We start from the raw sequence: 20,901 nt of genomic DNA, 5'->3' as shown, positions 1-20,901 counted from the left end.
AACTCCGAGGCCAAACTTGCCAGTTGTTCCTTTTATCTCTTGATTCCCTACTTTAGCATTCCAATCCCCTATAATGAGAAAAACATCCTTCTTTGGTGTCATTTCTATAAGGTGTTGTAAGTCTTCATAGAATTGCTCAATTTCAGTTTCTTCAGCACCAGTAGTTGGTGCATAAACTTGGATTACTGTGATGTTAAAAGATCTGCCTTGGATTCGTATCGAGATCATTCTATCATTTTTGAGATTGCATCCCAGTACTGCTTTCGCCACTCTTTTGTTGACTATGAGGGCCACTCCATTTCTTTTACGGGATTCTTGCCCACAGTAGTAGATATGATGGTCATCTGAACTGAATTCGCCCATTCTCGTCCATTTTAGTTCATTGATGCCCATCATGTCAATATTTATTCTTGCCATCTCATTTTTGACCACATCCAACTTACCAAGGTTCATGGTTCTTACATTCCAGGTTCCTATGCAATATTTTTCTTTACAGCATTGGACTTTCCTTTCACTTCTAGGCATATCCACAACTGAGCAACCTTTCGGCTTTGGCCCAGCCACTTCATCAGCTCTGGATCTACTTGTACTTGTCCTCCGCTCTTCCTCAGTAGCATGTTGGACTTCTTCCAACCTGAGGGGCTCATCGTCCAGCGTCATAACTTTTACTGGAGTGGCTTGCTGGTTCCTGCTCCAGGTGGATCACATTTGGTCAAAACTCTCCACTATGACCTATCCATCTTGGGTGGCCCTGGACGGCATAGTTCATAGCTTCTCTGAGTTATTCAAGGCCCTTCGCCACGGCAAGGCAGTGATCCATGAAGGGGAATCTGTTTCTAGCATTGATTAACTTCCTATTGCTTTGAGCTATGAGACCGGATTCATAGCTAGGTAAATTCTGCTTACGAAGGCATCCTTTCCCATTTTGCTCTGAACAGCTAATTTTGAGCAACAGGTTTAACATGCTTGATGCAACTAACTAACTCTCTCTCTCTCTCTTTCATAGCATCAGATCCAAACAGCAGCATTGCTTTCTGTTGCTCACCCATTGCAGGGCAAAATGTCACACTATAGGGCTTGGGAGCTGGCGCTGCCCCATGGCCATGCACCTCACCAGTCCTGTCCCACACCATCCCATCAGTGTGCTTGAACTATTCCAATGCCCCTCACTTGCCAGAATGAACGATGGAGCACTGTGTATGCCTTTTGGGCAGCTGAAAGGTAGCTGTGGTGAGCATCCCACCTTTTTCTCCACCACTTTCGACTCCTGGCCCTGCCCACCATTGGCCCCTGGAAGGCTCTCCATGAGGGATTGCGGCCCTTTGGCTGAAAAAGGTTCCACACCTCTGATCTAAGTGGCAAAGTAAGCAGGGATGGGGGGGGGCAATTTGTTCTCTTAACCTCCCTGTCAAAGAGGAAAGGGACTCAACGTTAAGGGACAAAGGGAAAGCAGGACTTGCCAAGGCAGGCTCCCCCGGCAAACAGTTGTCCTCCTGCTCACGAGGGATCCAGCACACCAGCCCAGCCCCTCTGTGCATTTTCATTCTGGATTTTCTGAACACCTGGATAAACCTCTGCTTTAACCAGCCTGGCACCATCAGCCATGCCCCCATGCGCCCCAGCACTATGTGATCATGCTGACTGGGGCCGATGGGAGTTGTGGTCCAAAACAACTAGAGAGCACCGCATTGGAGAAGACTGGGGAGGATGCTTCAAGGAAGCAAAGGGCACTAACTGCCAGGGTTAGAACTCCTGCCAAAAATGGTTGTGTATACAAAGCCCTAGAGAGGAGGACAAAAGGACCGTGACCAAAGTCACATATTTCACATGGCAAAAAATGTTTTGCGACCCTTTGTTGCAAACAGATGTTATGCCCTGGAACTTCTCACACTGGTGACTCCAACAGGAAAAACACTGCTTAAAAATTGCGACCCAACCAGACTTCCATCCACCTACATAGGTAGCCCACCTTTCAAGGAAGGAAGTTGAACTCTGCCTGATCTCCTGGAGCACATTTTGCAGTCAGGAGGAGTGGGAGATTGGGAAGTAAAAGCCCTTGTTCATCCACCCAACCATTGTAGCGGAAAACCCAATGTTTCCCCATTAAGTTGAGGGTACACTGCCATAAATAATCCATTTGGGAGGAGGGTAGCAGATTATGGCAAGGAGTCGTGGGTACAGGGTCACAGCAAGAACCACCATGAAATATGCAAGACCCCCCTCAAAGTCCATGCAGCGGGAGAGTGGTGAACACTTATTGGATCTGACTGGGCAGAGTCCCTAGTGGTGGGGAGAGCTGGGCACAGTGCAAAGACTCTGGTCCCCCTCACGGAAGCCGTGCCACTGGGGTGGGGGAGTCACGCAACCATGCAGATCTTGAGCTAACTGGAACAGGGAAGGAGGCAGATGGGCTCACCCGAGAGCAACGCCCAACCATGCCAAGTCCAACCTGCTTGATCTGTTACCACCACAGGGCCTCCTACTTGACCTGTTAAGGCCTCCTGCTTCACCTGTTTCCACCACAGGGGGGGGGGGGCAATCAGCAACTGCCACAGTCAGAGAGAAGGTGGTGGTGTGATATTTGTAACTTCTCTATCCCAACTCTTCTTTTAGGTGTGGGGTGGGAGACTTCAGAATCAGTTTACATTGAAGCATGCACCTTGCTGGATCAGCCGCAAAGTCCATCTGGTCCAGCATCATGTTCTCCCAGTGGCCACCCACTGCCTCTGAGAAGCCCACAAGCAGGACCAAGTGCACAAGCCCTCTCCTCGATTGTGACCCATAGCAAGTTGCATTCAGAAGGCATGTTGCCTCCAGCAGTGGTGTCAGAGCACACACAGAGCCTTATCCTCCAGATGTATCACAGCAAAAAAAAAATTCCAGTGAAAAGCAGCAGGAGCAGACCAAACTTTAGTCAGCTCCAGTGCAGCAGTTGCTCTCCAGGACAAGGGGGCAAGTGGTTTATTATTATTATTCCAGGTTCTTAACAGCTCTGAGAAATATTGCTCAGGAAGACACTTCTCCTTCAGGGATGGCTCAAGACATTTTGCTGCCTGAGCAGGACGATAAAATGGGTTCCCTACCCTGCCTTGCCCAAAATCTGATCAGCCTGGGAGTTGCATCTCAGTGAAGACTGGAGGCAGGAGAGCATCACCCACAAGGGCGGCGGCGGCGGCAGCAGCAGAAGCAGAAGCAGCAAGCTTACGCAGAACTGGCTGGATGCAGAGGAGTGGTGGGGAACCCCCAGGGGAAGAAGACTCAGAGCCAGGGGGTTGGTGGTGGGACACCAATGAGTGGTCAGAGGGAAAAGGCAGCTGGGTTTAGTGAGCAGGAAGAGGCTGTGGCAGAGAGCAGTCCAGAGGCTGCAGAGGAGGGGGGTCAGGAGGCAGAGATCAAGTAGCCAGCTGGCCTCCCCCTCCTGCTGCAAGCAGCTCTCTTCCCCCCTGGTCTCCCAGAACATGAAGCAAAATGAAGAGACAGGTGAAGGAGCCTCAGGGTGCTGGGGAAGGACCCAGAGGAAGAGGGAATTTGGGGAAGTGTGGGAAGGTGGGACCTTCAATCCTCACAACGGCCTCATTGGGGCAAGACCTACTGGGAAGAGTTGCTGGGATCACTAGGCCTGCACTCTTTTGGTTTCCTGAAATAAAGAGTTAACTTCACTGACACCAGGTGTCTTATTCCTGACTTGCCCTTGGCTGCTGATACTTGGGGGGCACACACAGCTCTGTCCTCCAGGACCCCACAGCTACTCCAGCACCTGCTGCCTAGTGGTTGGAGGGGCCCAGTCCCACTTCCCTACAAACCTGCACCTGCCTCTCAAACGAGGGGAGCCTGGCCTGTTCCACTCCCACTGCAACCAGCACAGGAACCCTGCACTGTGCCCCACTGGGAATGCCGGCCTGCCTGCCTGCCAGTCCCCAATACGGAAGCAAAATATGAGGCATCCCCTTGTACTTGCAAGGCTCACCAAGACCTTTGGGCCTGTGGGCAATTTGCAAAGCAGTCAAACTGTGACAGGAACCATGCAAACACACAGGCTACCTCCATCATTTGCTGTGCTAAGAAAAATTCAAGACAGAAACTGAGGCAGCACAGACACAGAAAAAAGTGCTTGTTTATTTCCTTAAAATCCATGAACAAAGAATAGGACACCCAGGCGCGCGCGCGCGCACACACACACACACACACACACACACACACACACACACACAGGTTTCTGATCCAACAGGCCTATGTCCGAAATCAGTGTAAAAAGGCAAGAGGTTCTCCTGTTCCAACAGCAAGAATGCCAGGCAGTTCAGAGGAGCTGGAATGTGTTCCCATTTCACTTGGATGGGCCAGGGATTTCCGTGGGATGAAGTAGGTGATTTGCATGGCAGAAATCAGGAGTTTCTCTCTTCTGGGGGTACATACTCCAAGTCTAAATGCTGGAAAATCTCTTCTTCAGAGGCAGCAGTCAAAAATGTTTTCTGAAGGGGGTTTAAAAGACACACACATAAACAAATTAACCAGAGGCTGAAATGATTTCCTCCACATCCTACCTTCTCCCTATGCCCATTAAGTAGGGCTCTGTAGACTCCATTCTGAAAAAAAACAAAACCACCACAAAAATTTTGCACCAAACTTTGTAAGTTGCACAAATTATGCATCTTAAAGAGATTGCATGCAAACATCCTTGTTTTGCAGAATTTGTGTCACTCCTGTCTCAGGCACTGTAAGAAAGGGCAATGCTTCTACTTTGGACGCTTAATGGTAAAGGACTTGGAGCCCAACAGCCAGAAAGTCTTCTCCACCCCTCGCCTTGTCTAAGTGTGTAAGAAGTGCCTTCCTGGATCAGGCCAGCGGCCCACCTAGTCCAGCACCCTCTTCTCACAGGGCCAGCCAGGGGCCTGTCTGAAACCCACAAGCAGGACCTGAGCACAAGAGCCTGCTGCCCTCTAGCAGTTTCCAGAAGCATTGCTGCCACCGACCTTGGAGGCAGAGGGCAACCATCCCAGCTGGTGACATTTCACAAGCTGTTGAAAAGGCCTGGAAACCGGCGTTTTTGGGGGAAAACAAATGGAAAATTCTGCAGCAATGCCAGTGTTGTCTCAAGAGACAATGGAGTGTGCCTCCAGGGGTGAAGTCAAGCTGCACTGAAGTAACCGTCCAAAGGAAAGCAGAACAAGACCTTTGGCACCAGCTTGGCTGCAGGAAGGAGGCGTACAAGGCGCCATCTAACCCTCTTAGGGACTCCACTCCAGATCTGTGCAGGGTTCGCTCCTCAGCCTTTTCTTCTCCCAAAGATTTCCTGCAGGGCAGCAGGTACAGATTTTTCCTTAGGACTGACTCCTGAAAAATGGGGAGGGGTAATTTTCCACAATCCCTGCTCACTGTCCCACCAGCTGATACCATGGGAAGGAAGGAAGGGTTTCAATTCTCCCTTTGCTGCAGAAACAGGCACTTGCAGCCAAAAACGATTTAGCAGGGGCTGCATCCTGCTCAGTTTGGCTGCATGCACCACTTCCCTACTGGGGACGGAAAGGCAAGCAGAAAGGAAGGTGCCTTCTGCAAGCATCAGCAAAGCACAAGGAGCCCCCATGCATAAGGCCCTTCCTCGCTCCCTCCCTCCCTGCCAGCGTAAGGGTGGGGGGAGAAATCAGAGGGGTGTTTTGCAAGTCAAGGCAAAGCACAAGATCCACTGCCTGTGCTCCTTTCCTTTGCCCTCCCCACCACTTTGCCAATCCCTGCACAAGGGATGACAGGTGGGCAGGACAAGCCTGTCAATCATGTGGCATCATGTGATTTGACAGGCAGGTTGCCCCACCCACCTGTTGATGTTGGCCCATGAGGAAGGGCCACAAACAGAAGACCCCTATTCTATAAAGGAGCCCAAAATGCCCCTCTCCCCGGTTCTAGAAGGATAAACCAGGCGCAAAGCCACAGGCAACCCAGGTGGAATGACCCTTCCTTCTTTGATGCTCCTATGTCAAAAGCCATGTACCTGCTCCAGGTGATAAAGGGCATGATTGCTGAGGGCCATCTTCTTCTCGTGCTTGGAGTAGCGCCTGAGGTCACGCTCAAAATTCTGGGACGTAGCCAAGGGGAGAGAAGAAAGGAGATGGGTTGCTAAGGCAGTCCCTGCCAAATGGCTTGCATGAGAATTTCATTCATTCTGTAAGCCACCAAAAGTGTGTCTGCAGGGTCTCTGAAAGATGAACTGTTCTCACCTCCTTTTAACTCACATCTGCTTTCTGTGGAGAGCATGCAATTCTACTAGATCTCTTGCAACCAGTGGCAAGTGGACTACACAGTCCCTTCCCGATGTAAAGATTACCCAGAATTAGGGAGAAATGTTACGTACCTAGGAGCCTTTTTGGCTAAACAGTGGGGTATAAATGCCTTGTATAAAATGCTAAGAAATGGCTCCCTAAAGCAGGAGGTGGTGATTCCAATGCAATTCCTAGTGCTGGCCTGAGACATTTACTAACTGCTGTAAGGATTCTTTACAGTGTGTTATGGCCTTCCAAGTTTTGAAAAAGAAAGGAAGATGCAAATTGAAATACAGAACCAGGATCCATGATGGAAAACTCCAATCCCAGGCAAGATACCTGTTGAACTCACCTTTGAGCCTGTCCAGCCAAGCAAAGCAAATGGAAACTGACTGAAGGGGGTCACAACCAGGTCCACCCTCACAGCTTTCCAGAAACTGGACACTCCAGAACCTGTCACTGCACCACCAGGCTTCTGAGCCCCGGCACCGATCTGAACACCCCCAGGAAGGTGAAGGCGGAAAATGGAGAGACATCGTTCAAAATGGTCCATTCTACTTGCACTGCTCCACAGTTCCGGGTCTTCAAGAGCCTGGAAAGTGTTTCTCCGGCTGCTGTGATAGAGCAAGAAGCCCTAGAAAGACAGGGCAGCAGAATGCAAAAGTCACACCACTCAGCATTTATACGGCCAAGGGTTTTCTGAGCACCTGATGGCCGAGGCATGTATCTCACTTGCACCTAGAAAAGGTGCAGAAATAGGCTTTTGTGTTGCCCTAAGCATTCTAGGGGTTCCCTCCCAACTCTACAATTCTGTGATTCTATGCTCCTGCTGAAGCTTCTGATTTGGACACACATGGTCATGCTCAGAACAATGACTCCTGCAGAAATGCAACAAGCAGCCTCCTGGGTTGGCAATGCACAACAGAATCACCCACCCACCCACCCACCCACCCACTCCACCCAGTGTGTGGAAGCTGATAGGAATAAGGGAATGCTGGAGCAACAGAACCTGCAGAGATGCAAGGGGCCGGCTCTTCTGTAGGTGGGCACTTAGTGCTCACAGCAGCCGTCAATCCCTTAATTTCCCCACTCCCACGCAGCCTCCCATACAGTTTGGGAATTGCCAATATCAAGGCTTTAGGACAGGCATGGGGGAAGCTGCGACCCTCCAGATGCTGTCAGACGCCAGCTCCCAGCCAGCATGGCCAATGGTTTGGGATGATGGGAGTTGTGATCTAGAGGGTCACTGTGCTACCTCTGCTTTGAGAGTGTCTGAAATGTTCCATGTACCGCTTTCCCAGTAATCCTTATGATTCCCCACCATATTCCCCCCTGGGCTACCCAACTCTGCTCCAACCTGCTTATCCAGCCAGCTGATGACTTTCTTCAGCAGTCCCACTTCTTGGCCTTCCGTAGGGTGTGTGAGAAGCAAGTCAACATCATGGCCGGTTTGTTTCCCTCTGTAAGGGAAGACATAGCAGGAACCACTGAGTCGTGGGGAAGGCAGGCAGAAGGAAGCCGCCTCTCTCACGGGAGGAAGCCCCTGCAAAACAGGCTGTGCTCTCTTGTTCCGTCCAGTCCAGCTCTGGACAATGACTCCAGTTTATTTTCTTGCTGCGCGCATCATCTAAGCCTAGACTTAATCCAAGTCAGAACTAGCCTGGTTTGCTCATTGCCACATGGCAAATCTTTGCTCATTTAATGGATATGTTTACATGTCATCCTACATCCTACAGCTGTGAGCCTCTTCGCTCACTCTTCTGCTCCTGGGTGGCTTGGAGGGATATGGAAGCTTCGGCTTTTGTTTAACCAGAGGCGCACTGGGCCAGTGTTTCTCAAACTTCAGTCTCCAGCTGTTGTTGGACTACAACTCCTATTGTTCCTAGCTAGCAGGATCAGGGATGGTCAGGGATGATGGGAGTTGTAGTCCAACAACACAGGTCAACTTCAAACCATGGGCTGTCATTCAAGTATGTTTTGCTCACAGTAGACCCATTTGAACTAATAGACCTAGCTTAGTCACGGTCATGAATTTAAGTGAGTTTATTCTGAGTAAAACTTATAGGAATACCACCCAAAGTTAGCAGGTCTGGCTTGTTTAAAATAAATCGCTGTCAAGTTGTCTAGCTGGACCCTGAAGTGTGACTAAATCGCAAGCTGTGGTGGAGGAAAGGCAGAAGCTCCTGATCTCCTCTTCCTGGACGTGTGGGAAGCAGGAGGCAGCGTGGAAATGGAAGGCTTCCTGCGGTGCATCAACATCACACTGAAGTATTATTTAGGACATGCAAAGGCAGCCAGTGTGAGAACAGAAGCAGGCCTGCTTTGCTGGGTTAAATAAATGCTTGACTGAATAAAACGTGATTGCACATCTTCCTCTTTCTGCACACCCCATCTACCTGCTGGCCTCCAAGGAAGAATGGCAGAGGAGGACTTACGCCTGTGTTCCTTTCTTCATCGGAATGTGACAGTTGTACTTTGTGCCAGTCTCCCCTGCCCACTGCAAACATCATTTCCTGAATTGTTCCTCATCAGAAGCAAAGGCAAGGCATATCTATGCTGCAGACAACCAGTCCCAGCCTCTCTCAAGATGCCCAGGAAGGAGCATCATTTTGAGAGCATGCTTAAAATATCTGCGATAGATCCCTATCCAGAGTTCCCTGCAATGTGGCATTTATAAGCAGATTCTGAAAGTGACTTGTGCTCTACCAGAGGGGCAAATTGGTCTCCTGTCCCACTGCAGGAGGAAGTACCTCCTGGGAATGAGAAGAATCAACCTTGGCACATTCTTGGCACAGGATTTCCAGCATGTTTGTCAAGAGCCCATCATCACCTTCTAAAGCCACCAGCCAACGTCACAGAAGCCCCAGGCAAGCACTGCCCCACTGCGTCTCGCACCACCTGGCTAATGGCCTCTGCGTCAGCGCGCTCCACTGGGGTGTTGAGGTCGTCATAATGAAGGAGCCCTGCGGGGAAAAGAAACCCACCACCAGGTGTGTTCAGGAGCCCCTCAGCACTTGAGGACGAAAAAGCAAGGAGACAGGAAGGCAGCAGGTTTCCGTCCATCCAATACAGATAAGGAACGGAGCAGAACACAATGGCAGAGCTGCTGCACCGCATGCAGAACATCCCAGGGAGGGCAGGGAAGGTCCTGTCGGAAGCCCCTTGGAGTCACTGCCAGTCAGTGCAGACAATACTGAGCTAGATAGACCAAGGGGTCAGACTCTGACATGATATAAGGCATGGTGTTCTGGGCTCTTGCAACTTCTTGCTTCTGCCCTGGAGGCAAGAGCCCACGCCAGTGCTGGGCAAAGGGTCCAAGGCAGCCACAAAGCTGGCACATCTGTGACTCTCCACAAAGTACTCAAGCCAGAACTAGAGCTAGGCATCTGACAGTTCAAATAATGGCAAATTAATCTTACAATAATAAAATATATATTTTTTCTTCTGGTTTGATACTTTTGCTAATTAACAAAAACTAGATGAGTGTTATTTTGTGAAATAACAACTGGTATGCAATGCTAGACATACCCAGGAGACCCACTGAAATTAATTATTGCAACTAACTTCAGTCTATTCATTTCAATGGACCTACTCAGAGTAACATTTAGTTGGCTACAACCCAAAGAGATTTAATTGTTTAAAAATTGACAAGTTATTATACCACTTTTCAGTAATTTCAATTTTCTGTGAAAACTTATGATTCATTGATAATATATATTTGGCATCTAAAGTGGAACAGGATCAGCTCCAGTTGCCTTTTTCTAAAAATAAAATAAAATAAATGAAAATAGAAAAAGCAACTATAGCTATTAAACCACAAAGTCAGTTTCTAAAGCCTGGGTCAAAAATGCATATATAAATAATGTGGATCTTTATGTTAGAGTGCTTATTATATGTTAAAATATTCAAACTATGAATACTTTAGGGCAAAATGTGTACAAAATAATGCATAATTTCATGGGTTTTAAAATGAAATTGCTGATATGATGAGGAAAGCAACATGTGTGTAGATATATTTTTATATACATGCCAACAACATGAAATTGATGAGAAATGGGATGGGACAGGGCAGACCTCTGAATGAACACATGCCAAGCTAACATGCCAAGGACATAGACAGAGACAGCCTCCTGCCCCCCCCCCCGGCCACCACAGTATCCGTCCACGTTGTTCTCTTGCTCCTTTTACCCTTAACCCCCAAGTCCCTCTTCTTACTGCATGGATACTTACCAACTTCCTGCTCCTTGCTCAGCTTTGCTCGATGTGCCTGCAGGTCGGCCAGCGTCCTCAGTCCTTCCTGATACCACCGGCTGGCCGTCTTCACCCCAACCCCAAAGATCTTTGTGAAAACCTACCGAGTGAAAGTTTGTTGATGGAAGGATTCTGGAGCACATTCAAGGGCATCTATTCCGTTCACTGCACAGGGCAAAGGCCTAAGGATGTGCCTTAGCATTGCCCTGCCATGTACAAAGAGACTTGCATTGTGGTAGCACCTCCTCTGGCTGCTACCTGACCGACGCCGACTTGTGACAGGGCCTTCTCGGTGGTGGCTCCATGTTTGTGCAATGCGCACCCTGCTGCATCTCCCTCATTGCTATCTTTCAGAAATTTAAAAATATTCCCGTTTACCGAGGCACTTGATGGCTGATACTGGTTATGGCAACCATGTCATTAATAACTGTGAGGATTGATTTAAATGTTTTTAGATGGTCTAGATGGGTTCATCACTGACTGAGGTTTTTCAGGAACAACTTGCTTTCTTAATGCTGGCCATTGACTACGACAATAAAGATTTGATTTGATTTGTGAAGAGCCTGCAGGATCAGGCCCAAGGCCAGCTAACCTAACATTCTGTTCTCACAGTGGCCAACCAAATGTCTATGGAAATCCAAAAAGCAGGACCTGAGCACAACAACACTCTTCCCACCACAGGGAACATTTCCTCTCTACTCTCACATAACTGAGACAGGCAAAGCCCTGATCCAGGGGCACAGAACACGTGCCCAAGGGCCACTGCATGTTCCCCAACACCCACCCATAACCACTAGGCCAGTGATTGCTAACCTGTGGCCTCCCAGATGTCGGTGGACTACAAATCCCATCATCCCTAACCACAGGGCCATACTGACTGGCAGAAGCTCTAGGCCAACAACCTCTGGTGGACCACAGGTTACCCACACCAGGCCAAAAGCCATTCGGTAACAGCCATCGCACCTTCATTGCCTGGTATCTCTCGGAATGCTTGACTCGCTCCACCTCCACAGACGCACCATCTTCCAGCACCTCCTGGTCAGGGGAGACAAAGGCAGAGCTGTCTCAGCCATGACAGTCCCCATCCACAGAACTGCTAAAAGATGCACGGAGCTCTGACGCTCTGGAAGAGAGCAGGGCTCAGTTGCAGCACCCAGGTTGGCGTGTGGAAGGTTCAACTCCAGACACTTCCGGTTAAAAGAAGGGGGTTGGGATCGGGCAGAAGTTGATGGGAAAGATGGACCTCTTTCTGCTCAAGACACCAGAAGAGACATTATTCAAAGAATAACGAAGTACCAGCTGCAACTCAAGGTGAAATATACCAGTATTGTGTCTAGGAAAAAGATTATCCAAAGACCTGTGTCCTGGTAATGGCAAAAACCAGTTGCTGTAGCAGGCTAAACCACGGTGCTTCCTGGAGGTGTACAAGGGCATCAGAAGAGACACTATTTCGGCTCCGTCAGGGCTGGGAAAACCTTCCCTGCCACTCTGGGAGGTCTGCATTCCTTTAGGGAACAGCAGCGGAGTAGAAGTGGAGAGGTTTTATCAGCCTGAAGGTCACATTTCCTTCTGGGTGCAAAGTCAGCAAGGAAACCTTCTGGTGGCATGTAGAGCGTGGCAGAAAAGAGAAGCCAAGGCTGTGGAGGAAAGAGAGGAAGATTCAGAGAGCACCATCACCTGGATGATTCTCCTGGAGTGCTCTCCTACGCAGGGAAGGGAGCGCAGCTCCTGCACTCTTCTGACTGTCCAGGGTAAGGACTTGAGGACAGAGGCAGCCCTGGAGAAGGCCAGGCTGCGGGCTTCGCTGCCACAGAAGTGTGCCTCCTCTGCCATCGTTTGCAGAATTTCCTGTCAAGGGAAAGGCAATTAAGGATCATTCTCAAAGGGGGCTCCCTGGCAAAAGCAAGTTCAAACACTCAAAAGAGGATCTGACCATTTCACCAACTGCATATGCAAAGTATCGTGCTTCTGAATGCAGCTGCATATTCATCAAGGCAGACTCTCCTCCGCATGGAGAAGGACAGAGCAGAAAGGTTTGCCCTGACCTGCTAGCTTTGAACACAGCGATACTCTGACTTAGGGTTGCCATCTTTACCATTCCTGTGCCCCCAACAACAGCCTGACACGCAAAAGGTTTAGCACCTGAACCTTTCCCGACCACTTATTTCTGAACAGAATTGATACCCTCAGCCCAGTATACCTGAAGGGGCATCTCCAGTCCCATCATTCAGCATGGACATTGAGGTCCAGCTCCGAGGGTCTTCTGGCTGTTCCCTCATTTCAAGAAGTGAGGTTACAGGGGACCAGGCAGAGGGCCTTCTCGGTAGTGGCACCCTCCCTGTGGAATGCCCTCCCATCAGATATCAAGGAGATAAAGAACTACTCAACCTTTAGATGACATCTGAAGGCAGCCCTGGAAATGGAAGTTTTTAATGTGTGATGTTCTGTTGTGTTTTTATATGATGTTGGAAGCTGCCCAGAGTGGCTGGGGCAAGCTAGTCAGATGGTCGGGGTACAAATAATAAAATTATTACTATTACTCCCTTTTTAAGACACATGCCACTTCAAGACAACTTACAAGTTTTTTAAAAAATACATAAACAAATCAGCAACACACACAATAAGCAGAAGCATTGGAAAAATTTTAAAGGTGATTTAAAAACAGGCAGAGGGGGAGGTAGATGCAAGATTTGCCGTTTGCCTCCGCCCTAGGAAACTCTTCACCTGTTTTGTGGCTGTTAGGCTGCTTGTCAAGGCTGGTAAAGCGGTGGAACCTTTATTTCTATCATGGGGGTGCCCTCAATACCTGAGCTATGCAATTTAGTGAGGTTGCACCATATGGCCTACTCAGTGTTTGAGCTGGGTGAGCAAGGAAGAAATCCAGAGCTTCTCCCATATTATGATTTGCCATGTTTAGGTTGAGCTGCTTTTCTTCCATCCCTTATTGTTCATCCATTCCAATGGGCTCAAAATGTTTTCCATGTGCCTCTGGTTTCCTGCTTCTGCATTTATCTGCAATAATTTTCGTAAGTATTAAATAATATGCCACGAGTGTGACAGAGACACTCTCTGTCCCTGCAGCCTTGTTCTCTGCTCAATCACTCCAAGGGGATGCCCAAACTATTCCTGTCCCCAGAAACAGATTATTACCGTGAGTGTCTGGTTCCTGTGTGCCAGCAGAGTTCGGCGCTGGCAAGCATAAACTGGCACCTGGCACCTGGCCTCCAGCGTCTCTGCATGGGCAGCCACCTGAAAGACAGAACACTTAGCTCCCCTGCATTGAAGGGCTCAGAGTCAGTAACTAAAAATAGTTTTTATACTTTACATCCTCCTTCTGTATAAGTGTCAGTTCCCCAAACGCTTTCTCTTAGTCACACTCTAGTAGTGTCACAACAGAGCACGAGCAAGAAACTGGGGGGTGGGTAGGAAGAGAGAAATTGGGAAACTGTGTTTGTGGAGAGAGAAACAGAGAAATTGCATTAGAGAGGCACCCTCCACCCTGTTTTTCTGGTAAGGAATTACTAATTGCACAAAAAATGACAGTACTCAAGCCACTCCTAGGCCACATTCATTTAAAGTGCTATAATACCGCCTTAAACAACCATGGCTTCCCCCAAATAATTCTGAGAGCTGTGGTTAAGGGTGCCAAGAGTTGTCACGAGCTACAATTCCCAGGGTTCCCTAGAAAGAGGGATTGATTGTTAAATAACTCTGGGAATGGTGCTGGGCAGGCGTTGTCTACCTCCCCCCCCCCCAAAAAAACACACACACCACACAGCTATTCTAGACAAACGCCGTTAAGAGCAAGTGTTAAACAATGCAGGGCCTTGGCTGACCTTGTTCCTCTGCAGGACTCGCAATGAAATGTTGCAGTAGAGAGAGCTCCTATTCAGGGTTGCCGTCAGCCAGCCCTATCACTATGGGCTTGAGGGATTAGCCTGTCATGACATCCATGGGTCCCTTCCAGACCTGTTCCTTGGCTGGCCTCCTCAGCACCTCAAAGAAGAGATGGGTTGCCATAGTGACAACTGAAGAGGCTTCCAGCAGAGGGGAGGCATTCCCCCCCCCACCTCCTACAAAGGAGAACAATAGGCCAGGGGGAGTTAGTTCTGGGTGTCTCAGTTTTGGCTGATGCTGGAGACCCAGAGGCAAGCCTGCCTGCCCTGAGCTTGACTCAAAGTTATGACTGGGAGCTCCCCTGGAACCCAATAGGAAAAAAGCATTATCAGTTGGAGTTTTCATGCTGTGAACCCCTCCATCCTTTGCTCAGGTTGCATATATGTGTAAATAAAGGCATGTAGCCTAAGTACACCACCGTCTCCAACAACCTATATTCATAGAGTTGTAGACTTGGAAGGGACCATGAGGATCATCTAGTCCAACCCCCTACAATGCAGGAATCTTTTGCCCAACGTGGGGCTCGAACCTTCTCTACTCTACCAAACCCAGGGAAGCGCTGGCACCCATGGAGTGTCTTGCCTCTCAGAGATTGCAGCGCACACAACAAAACTCAAGTCTTCACAGGCAGGTTTGCGGGGGGGGGGGGGTTGCTCTCCTAGGTGACTCTTTCCTAAATACCATTTGTACTCCTCTATACTTCGGACCCCCCCCCCCCGCCAGGTATGCTGAGAACCCCACCTCCAATTTCTCAGCAGTCCTGTTGTGACTACACAGTCACTGGCACTCAGCATCTGACTGACAGGAGCAGGGCGGTTTTATTGTTGTGAGGTGCACTGGGGGCCTAGAAAGGCGTTTCCGTAAGTAATCAATACAGTGGAACCTCGTTACGCACCGTCCTCCTTACGTATGCTTCGGATTACGAGCTCCGCTAACCTGGAAGTAGATGCTCCCGGTTGCGAACTTTGCCCCAGGATGCGAGCGGAAGTCGCGCACCAGCAGCAGGAGCAGCCATTAGCGAAAGTGCTCCTCATGTTAAAAGCAGTTTTGGGTTACAGACAGACCTCCGGAATGAATTAAGTCTGTAACCGGAGGTACCACTGTAACGCTTGCAATGGCAATCCTGGTGTACCTGCATCTGGCTGGAACCCAGGACGAGGCTCTGCAAGGTTCCTTCCTCACCTGGAGACGGTGCCTGGGCTCAATCTCCACAGGCCGCCCAGCACTCATGCTCTCTGTGAACCAGCTGGTGTTCAGCAGCGCTGGGCAGCCACCCAAGACATCGATGCCGCGGCTCCCGTTCTTCAGCAGCCACTCAACCACCTCATCTCCAGAGTTGCCCTCTGACACCACGTGGGTGACTCTGTCACTGGAAAGCACCACATGGAGGGGGGGGGAGGGGGAAAGAAGACTCTGAGCAACATCGTTGTGCAAACCCAACCCAGTCAATCCAGCCCAGCAAGCAGAGGGGCCCTCCAGACTGCAGTGGCGTAGCTAGCTGCTCGGGTGCCAGGTGCGTCGCAGGTGTCCTGAAGCCGGGCGCGGGGCATGGGGGTGAGGCAAGCTGCATGGAGCCTCTCCGCCACCTTCCTCCTCAGCTGTAGGGAGGCAAGTGCTGGCCCTGGCAATGTGGTGCCCAGTGCCAGCTGCGTTTTGTTACATTTGTTGACTGAACTAAAAAGTTTCGTGAGCCCATTTTTTTTTAAAAAAACCCCTATTTTTATCATTTTGTCACCCCCCTCAGTGATGACACCCGGGGCAGTCCGCACCTCTTCCTCCACCACTGCCGGACTGTAGGCTTCGGGGGGGGGCAGGGGTGTCCTGCAACATGTCACTGTCCTAGAAGGGCCATTCACACATCACTCCACTTTATCAGGTGTTTGGCCTCCTCATGCTACCACATTATTGCTCTTTGGAGCAGTACTTTTGCACCATAGCAGAACAAAATGTGCCCAGGAAATTTGTGGCCTGAAAATCCAGGATGGGCTGCCCCCTTTTCCCTCTTCCTTCTTCAGAGGGAGAGCCTGGCCCACCTCCTTTGTTACCTGTTGGCATCCTCCACGCAGAAACCCCTTTGGCGGGCCAGAGTGGTAAGGAAAGCCTTGCGCGTGGTGCCCATCCTCTTCTCCACCAGGCACAGCACCACTTTGGGGAAGCGCACAGGATGCGCCATGGAAGCTGGCGGGCCGGGCAGGCACAAGCGCTGCTGCTGCTTCTTCTTCTTCTTCTTCACTGGAAACTGCGACATCACTGGCTTAGCGAAGGAAGGCCCTTCCCCCAAAGAAAGAAAGCAGTCAAGATCGAGAGACCAAGGGGGCAAAGAGGGCAGGGGCCTCCCCTGCACTATTTGCAGTGCCTGCTAGAATCACTCTTGTTTAAACAAGCCTACCCAGACACTTAGAAAACTGAGGTAATTTTAATCTGCTTTAGTATTTCATCTTTTGTATGTTTTCTTTTTCTTTTTAGGTGTTTTTTAATTAAATTCGTATTCTGCCCATTTGAAGATCTCAGGGAGGTTCACAGGTTGTTTTAAAGTAGGGTTGTAATTTTTCTGGATTTTACTGTTTTTTCTTCTTCTTTTTTTGAAAATAATATTTATTACTTTTCCAACAATTTAAACACTACAAAAAAGAAGAACAATACAATACAATACAAAAGCACTACATAACACTAACACATTAAACTAACAAAACAAAACAAAAACAATTTAAAACACATCAAACAATTTCAGTATCTTATCTTTCATTCACTTATTTCAGCGACCTCCTCACACCTCGCTTTTTGTATTCCACTTCTGTTAATTGTTTCAGCAATTCCTTTCCATCTTCCTCTGTTTTCTATCCTATAATTATCTTAACACATTCTAACCTTATTTTTTCCTTTAATACTCTATTAATCTATTTATACTTAATTCCTTATAACATTTCTACTAAAGCCACATAACTTCATTTCAACATTTTTCTAAAATTCATTAATTTTACAGTATTTCTGTAAATAATCTTTAAACTTTTTCCAGTCTTCTTCCACCGACTCTTCTCCCTGGTCTCAGATTCTGCCAGTCATTTCCGCCAGTTCTATATAGTCCATCAACTTCATCCTGGTGATCTTCTATCCAATGCTCTTGGCTCTTTTCCAAGTCCCCTCCGCAAATCTTCTTCGCATTTACACAAAAACTTTATCTTCTACTGATCTTATTTTTATTTTCCTTCCTTTGAAACTGAAAGATAGACCTTGGGGAAACTCCCACCTAAAGATGATTTTATTCCTTCTCAGCAGGGCAACAATATCTCCGTAGTTAGGCCCTTCTTTAGTTCGAAGAGTGATCAAGAAGTCTCTTATTCTATTCTTCTCTTTTTTCCCTCCTCTTCCAAATCTGAAGGCCCTCACAATTCTAAACTCTTCTTGGCCCAAGTCCAAGTCCCAAAAGTCAGCAAATTCCTGTGTGAGAAAATCTGTCAAGCTTTCCTTCTCCAATTCAGGTAGGGCTCTGATCCTCAGATTCGTCTGTTTTTCTTTAAGTTCAATCATAGCAAGCGTCAACTTATGTTCATCAAGTTGCCTCTGTAGGGCTGGGACTCTCTCTCTCTCGAGTTCCTCCGCAGTCTGCCGTATCAAAGTAGATTCCTGAATCAATTTATGGATGGTTTCTGTATTGGTATTCACCCTTTGTCCCAGAGTATTTATACTAATAGTTGCAGCATCCACTTTCGCATTTGTCGCATCTGTTTTCTTGTTAAGCTGTTCCAGTGAATCATTTATCTTATTTAATGCAACCGCTAAGGCCTCTTCTGTCGACATTCCTCTTGGTTTTGAGTGTACTGGTGCAGAAGCAGCCGCAGAAGAAGCAGGGAGGCCTGACGTTGAGCCTCTCCTGGGTTGCTGCAAAGTCCTCCCAGACCTTAATGTTTTTTCTGCGGTTTGCTGGTCAGTCCCAGAATCTCACAGTTTTTTATCTTGCAGCTGGAAATACCCCTAGCCCAGCTCTTGTAAAGCAACCAGTTTCAGAGGCTTCCACTAGGGGGAAACAGTTTCTATTTATATTAATCAATAATGTCCTCTTTTAAACACAGTTCAAAGAATCCAAAGTTAGTTTCAGTTTTCAGTTACTTTTACTCCTTTTTAAAAGCAGCCGGAGACAGTAGAAACAATGTATTTCTCTTATTAGCTAGCTGTCAATGAACGTTCTAAGCGCTGTCAATGAACATTCCAAAAGACGTCAGTCCTGCTAGCAGCCCGTTTCCAGGGTCAGAGCGGCGGTATTTTAACTCTCTTCACTCTCTCCTGCAGGCATATTCAGTCCACAACTCCCCCCCCTCTTCTCCTGCCTCCAAGGGGGGGTAATGTTCTTTACCTATGGAAATTTAGTCTTTTACAATAGGCTTTCCAAGACTTCAGTTTGCAGCCTCATTGCTTCAGTCTATTTACAAAAGGGAAAGGTGGACTTCCTGTATTGAACCTCCCCGTTACGATACCAAATTAAACGTTTAAAAATCCAATTCTCCTGCTTCAGCTCTACTCACGGGTAGTTACTTTAGAATCAAATTGTCCACAGGAAAAAGTCAGCGCTCTCCGGCAACAGCTATGCGGCTTCACTCCGTGGAAAAAGCAGACGATTCGAAGCACCATGCCGCTCACCCCACGTCGCTCCGGACCCCTGAAACCGGGTTTCCCCGCGAGTAAGGGAGGCGCAAAAGGTGCCCGCCGAATCCCACGATCACAGGCTTCTCCCACCTGTGATTTTTGCGGGTCTCCGCTTTCGCCGTGGCGGCCAGACCCAAATTCCCACGGGGCAAATTCTTCCCGATCAGAGGAATTACCGGAGGCACCAACCTGGAAGTCCCTGGATTTTACTGTTTTTTCTTTTGTAAACAGCTCTGAGGTTTTCTTATGAACAGGCGGTGTATAAATTATATGAAATAAGATATAATAGATATTAAATAAATAAAATGCATGGAGAGGAATTATTTTCACAGGCCAACCTTCTATCAACAAAATAGTAGTTAAAAATGGAAACCCTGCCACATAGTATTTAATCTAATGGTTATGTCAAAAGAAGCCCCTCTCCTGCCTGCACAATATTTAATCCCAGCTGTCCAGCAAGAGGACAAGAGAAATCCTAATTTTCCTGCTGGAGCAAGTTTGCAAAACGGATATGCTCAGGATAACAGCTTTCCTATCCATGAAAAGCAGGGGAAATTGTACAAAAGGGCAGAGGAGTAGGCTGCAATCCTAGACACTCTTTCCTACAAGTAAGACCTATCAGATTCAATGGGGGTTTACTTCTGAGTAGACAGGTATAGCGTTGCTTTTTTGGGCTGCCAGTCAGAAGAGACAACTCTGGACCAGGGAGACAAATAGTGTCACATTGCATAATGCCATTTCCTATGTTCCCAGTGAATAATACGATTCATATATGCCATGCGTATATTGCTTTTTACCTGCCTTTCTCTTGCATCTTGAATAGTAGTCTTAGCTAAAACTTTTTATCTCTTAGAATGTTGCTGGATAGTTAAGCAGAGGAAGCTTTTCCTTGCAACTGAAACCCGAGTCTCAGGCTGCTACTAAGAGATGAAGAGCAGAGGCAGTAAGGAAAACAAAGCAATGTCCTATCCAAGACGGAATTGAGAATGATTCTGCAGCAGAGTTCTGCCCATCCTAACACACTCCTCATGCAGAGTCTGTGTCTGGCTGGAATATGTTCCTGAATGCCCAGGGCAGCAGGCCTGTGCTTGGCTGGGCCACGGAGGGGGCGTGTCAGTGAGGAGGCTGGTCTTTCTGTACAAAGGTAAATTCCCAGGATTCGTTGCTCCACCCACTTTTGCTTCTGGCCACGCCCAGAAGTTGGCTAGCAGGGAATGTGGCCTCTGGAAGCCAAGATGGGGATGGGGGCCAGTGGGCAGTTCCTGGAAGGACCTCATGGAGGGAGGAGGGAAAGCAGAACCCACGCTCAGCTGGAGAAGCCTCTATTATTGCATTCACGCGCTTTTAGTTATTTCATAAAGTTTAGATACTGTCGGAATGTATTTTGAAAAACCTCAAAGTGGCTTACAAAAAGAATAAAGCCAAAGCAGGTACAGGATGCAGGAACACTGAAAAACAATTTAAGATCTATAAAACGTTAAAAACAGATTAAAATAATAACAAAATTCTACATATCTGGGTAGGCTTGTCGAAGCGAAATATGTTTTTAGCAGGCACCGAAAAAAGTACAGCAAAGGCTCCTGCCCCACGTCACCCTGTTCCAGACGGTGGGTGCTGCTGCTGCTGCCCCTCTAAAAGATGCGCGGATCCAGCGACCGAGCGCATCCCCACGAGCCTCCCCCCCGTCCCGGTTCATCCCCGCAAGGCGGGCTCGGCGGGCCAGGAGCGCGGAGCGGCCAAGGGGGGCAGCGGGAGTCCCCGGTCCCGCCGCCCGGACTCACCGCGGAACCAGGCGCGGCTTCCCGGCTCCTGCGCGCCCGCGCATCCTTCCCTGGCCCCGCCCCCTTCCGCCCCCCTTCCC

The 20,901-nt window shown here is 48.6% G+C and overlaps 1 protein-coding gene across 4 annotated transcripts; it reads right to left on the bottom strand.

Annotated features, from left to right (window-relative positions):
* Positions 1-4,094: 4,094 nt before the first annotated feature.
* On the bottom strand, positions 4,095-20,831 carry POLM (DNA polymerase mu). 4 transcript variants are annotated; one of them, XM_081870027.1, is made up of 12 exons: positions 20,822-20,831; positions 16,445-16,670; positions 15,582-15,768; positions 13,653-13,751; positions 12,180-12,350; positions 11,466-11,537; positions 10,482-10,602; positions 9,082-9,214; positions 7,609-7,711; positions 6,604-6,885; positions 5,984-6,067; positions 4,095-4,469 (listed from the first exon to the last, which is right to left on the bottom strand). In XM_081870027.1, exons 2-12 carry the CDS (start codon positions 16,645-16,647, stop codon positions 4,383-4,385), a joined length of 1,542 nt encoding a protein of 513 aa, XP_081726153.1. In that variant the 5' UTR covers positions 16,648-16,670; positions 20,822-20,831; the 3' UTR covers positions 4,095-4,382. The 4 variants fall into 4 exon arrangements, with proteins under 4 accessions (XP_081726153.1, XP_081726152.1, XP_081726154.1 ...); XM_081870026.1 differs by lacking the exon at positions 20,822-20,831 and adding an exon at positions 19,838-20,222; XM_081870028.1 differs by lacking the exon at positions 20,822-20,831 and adding an exon at positions 4,971-5,028 and having other exon boundaries at positions 16,445-16,955.
* Positions 20,832-20,901: the final 70 nt, after the last annotated feature.

This window comes from Podarcis erhardii (genome assembly GCF_964252035.2).
Source record: "Podarcis erhardii genome assembly, chromosome: 7".
Classification (NCBI taxonomy): Eukaryota; Metazoa; Chordata; class Lepidosauria; order Squamata; family Lacertidae; genus Podarcis; species Podarcis erhardii.
This window is presented reverse-complemented; position numbering and strand designations above follow the sequence as displayed.

What these genes read in the sequence shown, in the direction of transcription:
- POLM (XM_081870027.1), bottom strand. Translation starts at nt 16,647, where the DNA reads ATGTCGCAGTTTCCAGTGAAGAAGAAGAAGAAGAAGCAGCAGCAGCGC. An exon ending in ACTCCAGGAGAATCATCCAG is followed by an intron (nt 11,538 to 12,179) that starts GTGATGGTGCTC and finishes TCCCCTGACCAG; the next exon opens with GAGGTGCTGGAAGATGGTGC. An exon ending in GAGCAAGGAGCAGGAAGTTG is followed by an intron (nt 9,215 to 10,481) that starts GTAAGTATCCAT and finishes TTTTCCCCGCAG; the next exon opens with GGCTCCTTCATTATGACGAC.